The sequence below is a fragment of the Porites lutea genome, chromosome 5 (assembly GCF_958299795.1).
Source record: "Porites lutea chromosome 5, jaPorLute2.1, whole genome shotgun sequence".
In the NCBI taxonomy this organism is placed as follows: Eukaryota; Metazoa; Cnidaria; class Anthozoa; order Scleractinia; family Poritidae; genus Porites; species Porites lutea.
In genome coordinates this window covers 23,792,445-23,809,324 of record NC_133205.1, presented here as the reverse complement: position 1 = coordinate 23,809,324, position 16,880 = coordinate 23,792,445, and the positions used below count along the sequence as shown (strand labels likewise).

At 39.5% G+C, this 16,880-nt stretch overlaps 1 protein-coding gene across 1 annotated transcript in view; it reads right to left on the bottom strand.

Moving 5' to 3' along the window:
* The window catches only part of LOC140936253 (chloride channel protein D-like), a 37,191-nt gene that overhangs the window by 2,203 nt on the left and 18,108 nt on the right, over window positions 1–16,880 (bottom strand). Inside the window, exons 10-22 of the mRNA XM_073385690.1 lie at window positions 16,486–16,575; window positions 15,951–16,030; window positions 13,552–13,700; window positions 12,922–13,003; window positions 11,393–11,482; window positions 9,395–9,465; window positions 8,220–8,320; window positions 7,260–7,426; window positions 5,251–5,302; window positions 4,665–4,789; window positions 3,869–3,974; window positions 2,737–2,835; window positions 603–691 (exon numbers count right to left, since the gene is read on the bottom strand). Coding sequence (XP_073241791.1) covers window positions 603–691; window positions 2,737–2,835; window positions 3,869–3,974; window positions 4,665–4,789; window positions 5,251–5,302; window positions 7,260–7,426; window positions 8,220–8,320; window positions 9,395–9,465; window positions 11,393–11,482; window positions 12,922–13,003; window positions 13,552–13,700; window positions 15,951–16,030; window positions 16,486–16,575 — 1,301 coding nt within the window. The remainder of the gene's footprint in view (window positions 1–602; window positions 692–2,736; window positions 2,836–3,868; window positions 3,975–4,664; window positions 4,790–5,250; window positions 5,303–7,259; window positions 7,427–8,219; window positions 8,321–9,394; window positions 9,466–11,392; window positions 11,483–12,921; window positions 13,004–13,551; window positions 13,701–15,950; window positions 16,031–16,485; window positions 16,576–16,880) is intronic.

Below are 16,880 nucleotides of genomic sequence, written 5' to 3'. Positions count from 1 at the left end.
AAATAAGATGGCACGAGTAGGATTCGATCTCGGAGCATCGCCTCTGGTTTGATTTGAATATCTATAGCAACAACCCTAACCTTAACCCTAACCCTAACCTCAGTTTGGCGGATGGAATAAGTGTTCACCGAGGCCGAAGGCCGAATTGGCTATTGACTAAGAGGCCATGAGAGCGAGAGGAATACTAGACCTTTGTCACGCGGCGGCTATTTTGTCTCAGGAGATTTAAAAAGCTTTGTAAATGCACGGCTAGCCTTGTAGAGAGAACGAAGCTAGTCGTCCATAAACAAAGCTTTTTAAATCTTTTGAGACAAAATGGCCCTCGCGTGACAAAGGTCTATTGTTTTAGTAAAATCCAACTAGTTGCTCAAAAGTATTGAGACAAAACAACTTTAGCTAGCAAAACGCGATTCAACCGCCATTGTTTTGGTAGTGGGTTATAACATGTAGCCTAGTAGAAGCTCAACCAATCAGAACGCAGCATTGATAATAGACCACTAGTTGAATTTTACTAAACGGCAATAGCTTTGTATCCCAAGGTATCGTCCTTAAAATTCGCTGAAGTCATTGTCAGTATCAGTATCATCAGTAGACAGACATACCTCAAACCCAGTGTCCTGAATATGATGTAGGTTCTGTGAAGAGAGAACGTGTCTTGTACCGTGGGAGCGGAATGATTCACATAAGGTGACTGCAAACGATACAAAAAGTTGCATATAAATCAGTTTGAATCCAAATAAGAAAAAAGGAGTACACTATACATCTACAGCACCTATCTGCTCTTTGTTTGTCGATTAATCGAATCTCTTAATAGACCGCTTTAGCTTATGTTTTTTTTCCCAATGAAGCTCCCAGGGGAATTTGTTCCTTGAGTATTATCACATGACGTACACTGTCGTGCGTTCCTCTGAGATAATCAGGATCAGGATCAGTGATCCCAGACCCCTCGGATCATAGCACATCAAAGGAACCGTCTAATTCACCCTGTGATAGGATTCAACGATTCATTAAAGCCTGGTTTCCATATGATCGCTACGATCGCTGAGAAAAAAAAAAGTTCAGCGATCGCGGAGATCATATAAAAATCATTTTCATTTTCATGATCGCTATGATCGCTTCGATCGCTGAACTTTTTTTTTCTCAGCGATCGCAGGTATCGTAGCGAGCATATGGAAACCAGGCTTTAATGTGCTATGATCCGGGTGCTCGTGGATCAATGATTCCGATTAGGATCATCCCAAAGGAACGCACCCACAACATACCAGTTAAAGAGATCTATTCTCTGTTGCCCAAGAACATTTTTAAAAGAGACTAAGGAAGAGAAGAAGAGCCTCATTCAAAATATGAGGATAAAACCTTTGGACACTCTTGTTGTACTAGATGCCTGAACCCGCATCTTTTCCACCTCGTTCAACATGATGACAATTTTTGACCTGCCGTTACGAATAGAAAATGTATCTCTCCAGGCATTGGAATCTATTCGAATATAATGGATACAATGGACTCCATCGGAACGACTTTTCCACCCCCTCATACAACAGGAGTGGAATTTTCTAAATCTCTCACGAATAGACAAATGTACTTTTCCATCGGAATCTATTCGTTTCCAATGGATCCGATGGACTCCATCGGAACGACTTTTATACCCCCTCATCCAACATCAGTGGAATCTTTCAAAGCCTCTCACTAACAGAAAATAAACTTTTCTATTGGAATTTATTCGTGTCCAATGGATCCGATGGACTCCATCGGAACGACTTTCCACCCTCTCATCCAACATGGGTGGAATTTTTTTTAAGTCTCCCACGAATAGAAAATGAACTTTTCCATCGGAATCTATTCGTGTCCAATGGATCCAATACACTTGGTAGGACTTTACACCACTAGACTTCCGGTTTTCCGATGGAAAGAGGGAGGATACGACTGGATTCTAGTGGACAGTATTGGACAACCCTCCCAGATCGGAACTCTGTCCCGCTGGCCCTGAGGAGCGAACATGATTTATATAAGTTTGGACTTGGCCTTAGAGCGGTTTTCATTTGAGTGTCGAAAAGTAATTGGTTTTGCACTTTCTACACGATGCGATTGGCTTAAAAGATTCGCGCCACCTTTTCATCCAATCAGAAGTAAAACCAAAGCCAATTGTGACGCGCTCGCATGCATTTTCCCGCGCTTTGCGTCAGCCACATGTAATTACTTCGAGTTTTGATTGGTTCAATGTATTGTCTGTGTCCTATGTGATTGGCCAGAGTAATTACTTTGGTTTTGGTTTTACGACACTCAAACTAAAACCACTCTAAAAGACCCTTTAGATCCAAGCCAAATTGAGCCTCCAATACTTTTGCTGTACTTAGTTGTTCCATTTTTTGTCTGATATTGTCTTTTGTGTTGTTTTTTCTTTTCCTCTGGGCCCCATTTAAACCAGCCTCACTGAACTGGGCATCCCTGAATAAATATTGTTCAAAATAAAAATAAAGTAGGAAGTAAAAAAACGTTAAGCAAGGAACCCCTGTCTTGTGTAAAATCAATCCCCCCCTCAGTTCTTATCTAATTTCCACCCAAGCCAGGCTTGACGTTTTTAAAAGAGTTCTTGTTTTGACTTGCTTGACCTTTACTTTACTGTGTGGCCTGAATATGAGAGAGGTGTAAACCCGGCACTAACTCACCTCTTCCCAACTTTTGATATTGCTACATGGGGAAAATACTATATTTCTTTTTACCAGTGTCGCTTCTTACTAGATTGATGAACAAATTCTGGTAACGGGGATTTTCCGCGTAAAGATCTAACTGAGTGTTCAATCGAGCAGCATGATCCTTGTGGTATCCTTGGTCCATCTACAAAAAAAGAGAAAGCTCAGTGTTTTTGCGTACAAGAGGTGCTGTCGTGTATTACATGAAGTGGTAAGCGAGATACACTTCGTGTAGACTTACATCACGGGCAGTGAATAAAGGAGCACTTGGTCGACTAGTTGTGCGCTTTCTTTCATGCTAATTTCAGTTGTAGTTTCACAACTAGCAATCCTTCAATTTATATATTAAGAGGATACAACAGGTACGATTTCTTTTGTACGAGTTCACATAAAACTTCCGCCAGAATTCCATTCAGGGTCAAGTTTTTTCAAGTCCAGTCAGCTATGATCCTGATTTGACGGCGAAGAAAGCATATGAGTTGTCAAGGTAACTAAAGCTACGGTAAATGGGGCAACAAGAACGGGCAACCTCTCTCTGCTTTCTTTAACAACTGTTTTCGCAACCTGCAACAACCTAATTGTTGCAAGACAGGTTTTATGTGGGTGGTAAAACGCACAACATCGCTATTCGACTCGTTTTGCAGCAATGTTGCGAAACAAGTTGCACGTTTTTGGTACCCATTCTTCCGTACCTTAACCCTGGATGCACATGCACAGGCCAAATCGTGTCAGGCAACGTTTAAAAGACTACCAGGAGAACTCTTCCATTAGACACAAATTTTACTCAACTGATGCCGTGTGATTTTCCTAATTTCATAGATAAACCACACGCTAAACAGGTTGGATTAACGTTTGGGATTTTACTCTAAGGTGCTGTTTATATGCAGGTGGGGGCGGGGGGGGGGGGGGGGGGGGGGGTAACCAGCCTGTCTGTATAATCTTTCATATGATCACCCTACCTATCACGTAAACGTGATCAAATTAAAATGAGATATTATATGAACAGGCGGGTTACCCCATCTAAGCGGGTTACTTCACCTACCTGGGGTCCACCACCTCCATGAAAACAGACCTTACAACTTTAATTAGCATCCACTGTGCAGACTACACTTTCGTCAAAGCTTCTCTTCTTTACCTCAAACAACGACAGCAACAAATTTGTCAAAAGCCGCACTCACCTGTTTGTAGTCAAGCCTGTTTATGTCCGACTCCTCTTGGTACAGTGATAGATTCTCTCGAGAGCAAAATATATCTTCGCGAGACAGAAGAACCATGATGTCGTTTCTAAAAGGCAACAACAGAAATGGACATTGGCGATATTATGCCACCTTAGAAACGAAATAAATTTTGTGTTACATAAAGAGACTATAAATAACTAATAGAGTGTAAGTGTAAAAATAAATTTTGATTAATTCTTTCTTCGTAATTAAATTATCAGCTTCCTTTGTCTCCCTTTCATTATTTTCAGTAATTTAGGTTACAAAAAAAGAATATCGAGAATCAACCTAGGTTACAATTTTTTCACCTGAATTTCCTTTTTTACCTACAACATACCTATGCACCCCTCAAGGGAAGGACGTAAAAAATCCTTATATTTCGAATGTTACGCAACAATGCCGATGTTCGCCGATGCTCATATTTCGAGCTTGGGCTACCTGTGGTAAAACCTCTTATTTGCGGTGTCAGACAAGTACCGCGCTGTGCCTATACGTGCATTATTCGCTAGCACAGGTTACCCAAATTTGTGTGCGTCAAACTCAGTCCCTCTCACCCATAGTAACAGGAAAAAAAAGTGGCTGACGACAAGGCTATAGTCCTTGGAGGACGGCCAGCACGTAACGCGCGTGGAAAGAGAGATGTCAGTAGGTAACGCAAGTGAGGAGGGAGCAGTGAATGAGGAGAATTTGGGCAGAAGGGAAGGTTAGAGGAAATTAAAGGGAAGGAGTACACTTACCCTAGACAGGAAATACTTACCGAGATATTAAACCTGAGAACACTTCATCCCCTCTGTCGGTTTTCACCACCACAGGGTACCCACAGTGGCGGGTATCTTGCAAAAGCTGAGTGAGTCGAGACACTGACTCGATTTTGTGAACAACCTGAAAGATGAAAATGCAAACTTCAAGGATTTATTTCCTGAGCGTGCGAGGAATTGAATCCTTCAGGTATGCACCGAAGACGAGGACCCAGCTGTACGTCTATACTTCCAAAAGTCTCCTCGAGTTTCTTAAACACTATGAAAAATGCAATTAAGTGATTCGCTCCTAACCATACTGGACCAAAGCCGCACTCTAACCGCGTGTGTCCCTGGGATGGTCGCTGATTAGTGCATCATTTCAGGACGCCGAAACTACCCACCTACCCCTCCCCTAAGCCAGCATTTTGACCTTAGTGAGAAGTAAGAGTTAATGGTGGCTTAGGGATGGGGTAGGTGGGCAGTTTCCGAGAAACGTTAAAATGATCCGTTTGCTTTTGGAAATATGAAACTCCCTAAAATTTTTTTACAGCAACTTCCGGTTTCAAATAATAAAAAAGTATGAGTTAATTCTGTTAAACTTACAATGGCCGGCGACGACATAGCATCTCCAGCTTTTAACAACTCCAAGTTAATCCTAAAAGAGCAAAGAAGTTGCTTAAAAGAAAAAAATTTGAGGAAGATTTTTGATTAGCAGGCTTTAATAATAACAAAGGGGAACACGGTGCGAAGAAGGAAACAAAAACGTGATTGATGAGTAAATCAATGCATTGCCTTGTGTTGGTTTTTACATTTCAGTCCTGCTCTCTGCGTGACAACATTTGTTGATATTCCTTTGCCTTTATGAACTTGAATTCGCAACTCACATTCGCAACCCGGAAATTTACGTGAATCACAAACTTTAACAAGAGTTCCAAAAACTCTCACTTGCAATGCCTTTTTTTGCGAAAATGAGATTTATTTGCATGGGAATGTAACCTTATTTTCATATTAAGAGCTTTGAAACAAGAGCCTTTGGGTAACTCGCGAATGGCCAATTTCAGATCGATTTGAGAGAGCGAGACTCGTTTATAAGTGGTATTCCTCTTAGTATTGCCTTCATAGTCAATTTAAAACCTCACCGAATGTCTAAAACTGAAACCAAATCTCTAAAGACCGATCTAAAACTGAATTCACGACTTCAGCAATGTACAGCAAACTCAGAAAATTCAAGGAATCAATCAGGCCCCAGTTGTTGAAAAGGTGGATAGCCCTATACGCTGGATAAATCTCTATCCATTGGATAACGCAATTGGTTTCCCGAATATTTATCCACTGGACATTTAGCCCTCGCGCGCGCCTCAACCTAGTCCCCAGTCTTCTCTCATCCCAAAAAACACTTAAATAGCGACTGGGTACGAGTCTGGCACGGTGGGGCCAAACCACCTCCCAATCAATCAAAGCATGGTAATTTTGGTTAATTTAGAATAACTTTGTTAGCTTATACCCTTTCCTTACTAAACTTTGCCTGAAAATACGGAACATCAAGCCAATTAAAATGGTTTATAGGATGACACCAAATGTCAAATTATGACGTCACATTTGTTGACGTCATTCATACGTACTTTTTAAACTTTTGAACGACTCAATTTTTATACCGTTTTTGATAGAAATATTCAAGGGAAGTTGAAAGCTGAAAAAAATTTCTACCAATATCCCGAATATGAACTCAGATTTGACATTTTGAATTTGGATAAATTGGTACCACAAAACGGGGTAACCCCTTGTAAATCAAGTCTAAATTTAAGAGTTTTCTTGTCAAGTTGCCCTTGCTATTTAAGTTACAAATAACACATCTTTACTGTCGAAAGCTAAAGGAAAAGAAAAATTTGAAAAAACAAATTCCTAACGGCACCAAAACCTTGAAAACAGCTTTGTGATGTCATAAAATGTCACGTGATCAATATTTTGGTTTGTAAAATTAGTGTTTTTGAGTCAACAAAACGAAAATCTAAAATGATACGATTTTGGCCAACTATAAAAGGTTGGTGCTACCGGAAAATCAGCTTATTTTGCAAAAAACTGTGAAAAAAATATCATAGGGATAGTTTTTGAAGAAAAACTAAGGTTCCCTAATATTTACCCACTGGACAGTGATTTATCCAGTGGATAGTGCTGACCAGCTTTTGAACAATTGCGGCCAGAACTTAAAGCAATAAATGTCGTCATAGCTACGCGCGGGAAACACACGAGAATACTGAGCGACCTGAGTACGATCATGCGTCGTTTGAAGGTGAAAGTTCACTAACAGGGAACTAAAGCAAAGGCGTTGCCTGAGCCACGCAAGTCAACCGAATGCGAGGCCTTAAGTTTTCTTTTAATATGCCTTGACGCTATTCAACTTTTTTTGCTAAGTTATTTTACTCTTACACATACGATTGGTCCGAATTATTGGGCAAAACCACTGCTCATGAATCCACATAGTCCATTTCCGGTGTACAAACGTGCGTTGTTTAAAACGTCTTTATAACCTAAGCTCCCGAATGAAAACCAGCCAATGCGTGGGAGGAAAAAAACTGGGACAATCTGAGAGCCATTCGACTATAATGACTTACGCTCGTGATCCCTTGTGGAGAATAACAGGTTCAGCAAGGAAGGGAATGCAGTTTAATTCCAGCAGCGCATAATAAAGAGGATGGGTGACAAAGTCACCAACCCACTTCGCTACCATGATGGCGACCATGATCGGTAACAAGAACTGGACGTCATTTGTGATCTCCATCTGAAAGTCCAATGAATTTGTAAGAGATATAATTCTTAACAGTGGTTTGATGCTAGCACTGTTCCGCAGGATTAAAAAACATTTAGCAGTAGGTTGGCTATTTCTTGTTCGAAAAACGTGTCAACATTTCCGCCATTTTCTCCAGCTCTACCAAAGCAGCTAATGCCCAGTTTAAACGTTGATCTTTTCATGTACCGAACTTAATACCTATTTAGGTCGACCCAAATGATACAAGTTCGACGGTTAATTCAGACGTCGAACTTAATTAGTTGGACTAAATTCATTTTCACAATGTACAATGGTCTAAAATGCTTACTAGTGAAAATAAATTTTAGTAATTTATGCATTAGTTTCGGCATATGAGAAGTTAGACGTTTGAAGCGTAATCACTCCACGGTCGAAATTCCCATGTGGGCCACTCGATTTTAATTAATAGTCGACGCAAATTCCGGATATGCTGGACCATTGATTCAAACGTCGATCTCTTCATGTTCTAAAGTGAAGGGATTAGGTTCGCTACATGAAAAGATCGACGTTTGAACTGGACCTAAGCAAACGCAACCTCGTCCCCATATCTTCTGTACTGCTGATGTCATTTTCCTGGTTATCACAAACTCTTCCAAATTTGGTCAACGCCAACTTGTCATGAAGAATTAGCCGAGGGATTTGAGCCAATCAGAAACGGAGAAATATACTAAACAAATAATAATAAAAGATAACGAATCGCTCATTAAGAGCCGATTCTTTTCAGTTTTGACTGTTCTAGTTCTTTTAACCCGATATTTTTACTTACCATAATCACTGTTAATGAAACGGTTAGTCTTGACACTCCACCACAAAATGATGCTGCACCGATAAGCGCAAAGGCTCCTGGATCCATCCACGCCCAGTAACCTGATGTAAAAATACAAAGTAAGACAGAACATACGATTACTTTCAAATCCACTTCTTTAGGGGTTGCACAGGGGACTTCTTGTAAATGCAAACTACTGTCCCGAAGGTCATAGTCAACGAATGGAATGTCCTGTTAATTGACAAAAGTAAGATTTTTATTTTCCTAACCCGTTTATGAAAAAGTTAAAACGATCAAAACAAGCTTCGCTAGATTTCCAATCAAGTGTAACCCAACGAGTCAAAAAGTCTCGTCCTCTTAACCAGTCAGAATGAACAGAATATTTAACAATTATTCCTCGAGCCCCAATGGGCTCTGAGTCATTCGGCCTCATGGGCTACTGAGTCGAAGGCCATGAGGGCGGGAGGAATAATTGTTTTAGTAAAACCCAACTAGTTGGTCAAAAATATTGAGAAAAAAAAAATGTTAGCTAGTTAAAAGCTACACTTTAATCCTTTTTTGCCGCCAAAAAGCCCACGCTTTTCGCTACTAGGGGGCTATAACATATAGCCTAGTAGTAGCTCAACCAATCAGAACGCAGTATTGATAATAGACCACTAGTTGGATTTTACTAACTAGTTTTAGTTCGTAATAAACTGGCTTTGCTTTGTACCTCATACGAGAGTCGCTCGCGTAAAGTTCATTTAACTCGATCATTATAAGTTGCCCACCTACCCCTCCACCAAGCCAACATTTTTCCGTAAGTGAGAAGTAAGTCTTAATGTTGGCTTAGGAGAGGGGTAGGTGGGCAAAAGTATCATGATCCATTTAATTCATCCAATTTATCTACATCCTGCCAGCAGGGCAAAAAAAGACAAACGAAGGCTCTGTCGTAGTCTACGTTGTAGCCGGCCCAAGCACTTGTCTAAACCAGGCTCTATACAGAAGGTTTAGAGATTTAGAGAGTCTGCGACGCAGGCAAGCTCTGTTGGCAGAGTGTGATTCATCTATTGTTTTAGTTGCATTAAAAATCGCTGCAACGGGATGAGAGGAAAGGCGGCTGTGTTCGCAGGCTATGCATTTTCTTGTTTTCTCAAGTTGGCGCGAACAAGCACACTTGTTTAAAAGCCACACACCTGTTGAGTGAAAACCGAACATGTCAACCATAGCTCTTCCAATAATCCGTCCATACGTCGCACCTATAAATCTAAAAAGATTAGATCTCTGCGTGAATTGGTGACCAGATAAAGTACTTTATTTTTCATTCCAAATATTTCTTCGTTTCTGATAGGCTAAAAGCACACGCATAATTCACCATAACAAGCTACTGTTGACCAAATTTCGAAGAATTTTGCGATTAATCAAACGATGACGTCAAAAGTGCAGCACAGTCGCAGCCTAATGCAATGTTAACTGAGCAGACCTGGGGACGAGGTTGAGTTGTTCTTGAAAAGAAAAATGGCCGAACGGTCGGCGGAACATATTACTCGTTTCACGACGAACTATTGTCTAAACCTTAACTTTAACTTGATTATTCCATCGTTCACATAGAGTGTGTGGGCTGCGGCTATGTTGGAGGAGTAAAACAATAACACGATTTTCCTCTGGGCAAAAAATTCATTTTTATGCAAATATTTCATTTATTGTCTATTCTTCCAACATGGTCGCCTCGCACAGGCTCTATAGTACAAACTCAGTAAAGCCGAAACCGGGGGCTTATGCGGGCCTGTGGTCAGCGTGACAGAAATTACTTTATGTAGAAATGAAGATTGTAGGCTAAATTACAACACTAAGACAAGATACAAAACTGAAATTAAGTACGTTTACACGCATGCAGTCCGATAACTGAGACAAAACTAGTGACAAATAAACTAACAAACTATGAGAATCCTGCGCTAGTTCAATTAAGGCTTAAAAAGTGAAGTTTTAGCTTCTTTTTAAAGTTAGTAGTGGTAAGACTGTCAAGTACCGTCAAGGGGATATCGTTCCAAATAATCGGGGCTTGAGAACTAATAGCAAATTGATACCTGACGGACATTTTATGCAAGTTGAAACGAGAACGAGTTAGATAACCTTGAAAATCACGATTAAAGTGGAAAAGCGAGGAAAGAGAGGCAGGTAGAAGGCGATTAAAGTGTGAGAATACAAAACTAGAAACATGGAATTTGTGGAGTGAATGGAGACAAAAAATATTAAGCTTCGACAAAAGAGGCTTAGAGCGTGTTCATGGAAAAGAAAAGGTGATAATTCGAATGGCTTTCTTTTGGAGTAGATAGAGGGGTTCAAGGTAGGAGGCATATGTAGATGCCCACATGAGATTACAATAGTTGATATAAGGTAGAAAGAAGGAATAATATAAGGTTTTCAGAGTGACCGACGGTAAGTATCGTGTCGATTTAGACAAAATTCCTATAACCTTAGCGACTTTATCACAGATGGAAGTGATGCGCGGTTTCCATGAAAGGTTTTCGTGAATAATTATTCCAAGAAATTTACGTTCCTGTTTATGTTCATGCACTATCGAGGTGAACTTAACATCGACGAAGGTATGTATTATTTAGCTTGTTTTTAAACTAGGAATTATTTTGAATGAATAATAAAGCAATTAATGAATTCGGCTTTCGTAGGATACAAAGAATTACGCAGATCTCGTAGGATGTTATCCACATCGGCCATCGATCTGCATAATTCTTCATGAGCAATCACAACAGCTGCAAACGGTGCCATTAACCAATCAGAACTCAAAGAAAAGAACATTTAGCTGCGGATCAATGCCAAGCGCGGGAAAATAAGTGTATGCAATCCACGAGTTCCTCAAGTTGGCCAAAGGCTTGATTAGTAAGATAACACATCTAGTAACACTTAAAAAGCCCTACTAACACCAACAAAACATGTTTAGTCAAGCTAAAACAAAACGAATATCAGGAAAAGAAAACTTAATAACGACTGCCTTTACATAGATTTGAAGTAAGTTTTGACTTATGCTTTGCAGCCTTTCAATTGTGCCACATTTGCAGCTGACAAATGTGGCAGTTTCTTTAGACAACTGCATCGTACATATAGGCTTCAGGCTACCCTTCCTGATCATAGCACAGGTTTCCCAAGCATCCTGAACCCACAGAAATTGTACTTACAACATAGGCACGACCAAACCGCTAGAGATAGCAGTTCCAGCTGACCAACACGCTAGTAGAAAGTAGATTACTAAAACTGTAAACAGCGACCTGAAAAAAAGAGACAAAATCCATCTACAAGGTTCGATATTTGCTTACTATTAAAAACGTCAATCACACTAGATTTAATGATCAAGATATGTCATATAAATTTACCTTTTTAGTAAGTGGCGAAAAAATCATGGTGTCGGCTGTGACTATGCAAGTGAAACCTCTTTAACAGTACTTTACCATCATGATGGTGCCATTTGTTTTACAGAATTTTTCAAAATCAGATATGAGATTTGTCTTCCTTTCATCAGACACAATAGGGCCATTTATACGAGGAAAAATAAGACGCCTCTTACATAAGACGCGTCTTAAATAAGACGCGAACTGTACCATTTATACGAGCATGTCTTATCTAAGACAAGAACAGCTCGTATAAATGGTTCGCGTCTTATTTCTGTTCTTGACTCGTTTTATGCGTACTATGCGTTCGCGTCTTATGAGGACGCGAAGGTCATTTATACGAAGTTTTTTCGTCTTAGCTAAGACGCGTCTTATCTAAGAACAGGTGTTAAGGGTTGTTCTAAAATAAGACGCGTCTTAGCTAAGCCGCGTCTTATTTTAGACGAAATGTGCCGTTTATACGGAAAGTTCGTGTCTTATTTAAGACGCGTCTTATTTTTCCTCGTATAAATGGCCCTAATAGCTAAGTCCACTCTTAAATATACAAAAAGCCTTCAGTGCCAAGAATCAGGTCTGTGCAATTTTTCATATGCGAGATATTTGGAAAAACGTTTTACCCAAATTTATAAAGCTTTGTTTAGAGACGCCATGCTTGTGTCCCTTTCAGGAGCACAAATACGGCCGCCGGAAACCAACAGAAACGTCTGTTTTTGGGTTTCCCTACTAATGCTTGAACTGTTCGGTTGAGGAACTCACAAAGATTAAAGTAATATTTATGTTTAGACAGCGAAATCTCCCAAAATCCGTAACGTTTTTAACAAACATAAGAGCTTTCCCGGCCGCCAGCTAAATCCCGCGTCACGCAAAAGCCTGGAAATTAAAGCGTCCAGTATTGCAAAACGAAGAACCGTTTTAGACCGAGAATTTGTTTGTATAAAGGCTTTAGGGTGCTCTAGTACCAAATGAAAGTAGAAGCTCAGAAGAAGCGATAGTTTCTTAGTTTGAATTTTGGTGACGTCATTTGAAAACCTCGAGGAACACTTGGAAATTCACAACGAAAGTAGTTTAACTGCTTGAAAGAAAAACAGCTGTGAAGTTACTATAATTAAGGGAGAACTAATTTTCAAAAGTTTTTTAAGTGTTGAAAAAAAACAACTACAAAATGAGATAAAAGAGAAGAGCTTCTGTTCCGCTATAGCTAGAGAGAAAATTGTTCTTTGGGAAAATTATTTTTTGGAAACTCATACAAGTTTGAGATTTTGGAGGCCACTTATAATTGTCTTGTCTAAGGTTGCGTTAAGAGAATTATTGCTACATACGCATATCCCAGCTTATCAGGCGTATTCCTGGAGAACAAGCGATGAATGGCTTTTTCCCCAGTTGCAAATAACAATGTGGCAACTAAAGAAAAAGAAAAGACAAGAAATATATCCCACAATGATTAGAAACCACGATAGACATCCATGAGCTACCACTAGTAATTAGGGGAGTGAGGTGGGGAATGGAAAAGTTCCATCAATGTCTGAGAGTTAATCTTCCTTTTTACATTTTGGTCTTTGCGTTGATTCCTTTTTTGGATTCTCCAACGCAAATGTACCGCTTACTTGTCCCCAAAATGATTTTAACAGAGCCTCGGTACGTCCATTTAACGTAAAGTGTTTTCAGGTAGGGTACCGTTGCACACAAAATCTTATATCAGACGCAGCTTTTAACGTCTGAAGCTATAGCAACGATGGCGGCGATGGCAACGGCTACGAGAACGTCAAGGGCTCAAGTGATCCTACTGCGACTCTCTTCTTATCGCTTTGAAAGACTGTGCTCAAACGCCACGCTCAGAAATTTAATATACTAGAAACTATTGAAAACGTTTGAAAAACTTCAATTGCTGAAAATGTTTTCACTCATAACCAAATTCATTACCCCCACCCCTTCCCCCATTCCCTGGTTACCTTCATTAAACGAAGAGTTGGTAAACTCTGTTCCATTGATGACTCTAGTGATTCCTACAGGACAGGTGTAGTTCTTGACGTCTCTCTCAGTGAGCATAGGACGCTGACTGCTTGATAAACACTTTTCACCAGGATTGAAAGTCATGTTCCTTGGACAATATTATTTACAAGAGATGGAGCATTAGCAAACGGGCTTGTGAGGGTGCACATTTGCCTAGATAATTTAGCCCAGGTCAATGGTGATCAGTGATGGATTTGAAAATGATATTTCTTCAGTCAGTGACAGAGAGGAATCAGAAGAAAATCTGAGTTACACAAAAACTCCTTGTCTCGTTTTGGCGTAAAACTTTGGAATGAGATAACTTGTCATATTAGAGATCTTCCTAAAAAGGAATTTACGAAAGTACTTCACAGATTGCTTTTCGATACCTTAAAAAGACAAAATGACCATATCGATTACGCCGTTGATAATTAAAAAAGCTGAATTAAAAGTTGAGTAATTTCTGTATTAAATTATATGTTTTCCGCTCCCAATCAATTCCTTTTTCGTTTTCCTTAGATGTAATGGCAATGAAAATAAAACTATGATAGAAATAAGAATTACTGTTACTTCAAATATTTTCCTTCCTTTCATTTCATTTCATTTTTTTCTTTTAACTGGGCCTTCTACATTAGCAATTGCTATCTTGCGGCCAGTCTATTGTAATACCATTTTTAATGAACAACGTTGAAGTTGAAGTTGAGTTCTCCCAGCTAGAGTCGAATCCTTGATAACCTTCTTGTTTCTAGTCCAGATGCTCTATTGCTGAGCTTTAAGAAACCTGTGGCAGCTCAGGTTCATGTTTCAAACATTCTGAATACTGCTAGGTGGCAAGTTGACAATGATATGACTGTGAAGAAGAATTCTAAGCCCGGTGACTAGCCTGAGAAAACAGCCGACATTCGCGATGCCACCACTGGTTTCCCCGCCAAAATGATCTCTGAGAAAGCAGTGCAAAAAATCCATACTGGAGATCCTTTGGGTAGTGCTTCTGATTGGCTGAAGCAAATTCCCCGCGTGGCCAGCCAATCAGAAGCACTACCCGGATCTGGATAGTGACGTCATCAGTATACAACTTCTGCACTTGTTTCTCAGACGTCATTTCACGGGGAAACAAGTGGAGGCGTTGTGAAATGACGGCCTGGTAAATAAAATTAAAGAGCCGAACAATGGTTCATCAGTCAGTGACAAATAGAGAGAGTCAATAGAGGCCTGGTGCTGACTCTACTATCGCTCTGTTTCCTTAACCAAGCACTTCTGTCATTTGTTTTTTCTGCACTCTACTTTCTGGCCTCACTTTTTCTTACAACAGGGTTCGTACTCTTTTTTGAACAAAAAATTCAAGGACTTTTCAAGTATACATTTCCTATTTTTCAAGGACTCCATTCAGTGCAAAAAAGAGCCTTGACTCTATGTCTTTCTCAGTTCTTCCACAACATGAGTAACTTTATCCTGAAGGTTTTTCTGTGTTTGCTCCTTTTTGTTTTGAGTTCTACTTAAACTATGAAGTTAGCATTGATGAACATCTAACTTACGAATTGCATGTCGATAAACTCTGCATCAAACTTTCGAAGCGACTGGGCCTTTTACGCCATATTAGCCCCTACTTAAAGAAAAACCAGAGGATAATCTATTTTAACGCCGTAATTAAACCTCTTATGATGTATGCAAGCACAGTATGGACTTCGTGCAACAAAGAGGTACTTGAGAGAGTTCTCCGTATGCAGAAACGGGCCGCACGTATTATTCTTGAAGCACAACGCACAAGTCGAACAGTAACATTATTTAACAACCTAAGCTGGATCCCCTTTTATAATGAAGCGTGTATTAAACGTTGTGAACTGGCATTTAAAAGGATAAATGGTAGTCAGTTACCCGACTATTTAAGCGCATCTCTGAGAAAAAACTCCGATGTTCACTCAAGAAACACGAGAAATTGTGATGTGAACTTATTGTGCCCTCTTCGCAGGAACATCTCAGAGGGAGGAAGCACCTTTGCTGTAAGAACTGTAAAGGACTGGAACAATCTACCCCGATCACTAAAAACAAGGAGGTCTTTGAAATCCTTTAAGGCTGAATTATGGAAAATAGTTTTAAATTCTCAGAAGTCAAAGGGATCGTTTGATCTAAATTAATGACAATAGATGGATATTGGATGCTCTTCGTTTTTAATAGTTTTTTATTTTTATTTTTATCGAATTCTAGGAATTTTTTATCGTAAATAATAATTTATTGCTAAAGTATTTTTTATAAATTGTATTTTTATATTTTTAGAGGGCCACAAGTTGATCAGTAATGTTTAGTTACTGTTACGTGTCACCCTCATAAAATAAAGTCTCTAACTTACTTACTTACTTACCCTTCAGTGGTAAAACTGCTCTGAAACGAGGTGCAAGGGAATGCAGCAGGCAAAAATACAGAAGCTGTACCGATTATAATCTGCAGTACAATAAACAACCTGAGATTACTTAAGTTTATCCACGTTTAATGCAAGTGGAGCTGTGCAGCACACAGTACGAGCAGTAATTTGCAGCTAACACTGGGGAATTGTCTAGTACAAACACCCTTTTTTCTAGCCTGCACTAATGGGCTTCATATTTGAACTTGAAAAAGACAACTTTCTATGCTGATACAATGCACCATTTTCACCCTAAGCCAACATTTTGCCCTAAGTGAGAAGAAAGTGTTAATGTTAGCTTAGGGGAGGGATAGGTGGGCAGTTTCCCAAAAACCTGAATTGATCCGAGACTTATTGAGATGCCTCCCACTCTTCTTTATGCAAGACACCCATAGAAAGAAAGAAGAGAAGCTACGTACTCTTTTGATTTAGATTCTGATTAAAAGTTTATATTATATTTTAATAGATATTAATGCACGTTATATTAGGCACATACCATTATAAGAACTGGTTCAGATATCTTGGCTACGTTCTTCCACCGCACGGATTTTATTTTGCAAATTTGTGATCGTCTAAACCTTACAATCTTCAAGAACAATCAATAAAATCAGCCCATATGAACATACTGAACTGATAAAAACCAACAACTGAAAATGAAGGTAATGTCAACCGCTGTAAACTTCACGCATGTTATATACAACTGATTGAATAAACGTTGTTGCTTTGAAAAGGTATAAAAAGCCATGATCGATGGGACGTAATGGATTTATGGTAGAACTTTATTAGCACTGCAAATTTATAGGTCTTTCCAGAATAGTTTACATTATCGAAGCTTTTCACGACAATGCATTCCAAAAAGATCAAACAGTTTCCGGCTTTCTTAATGATAAG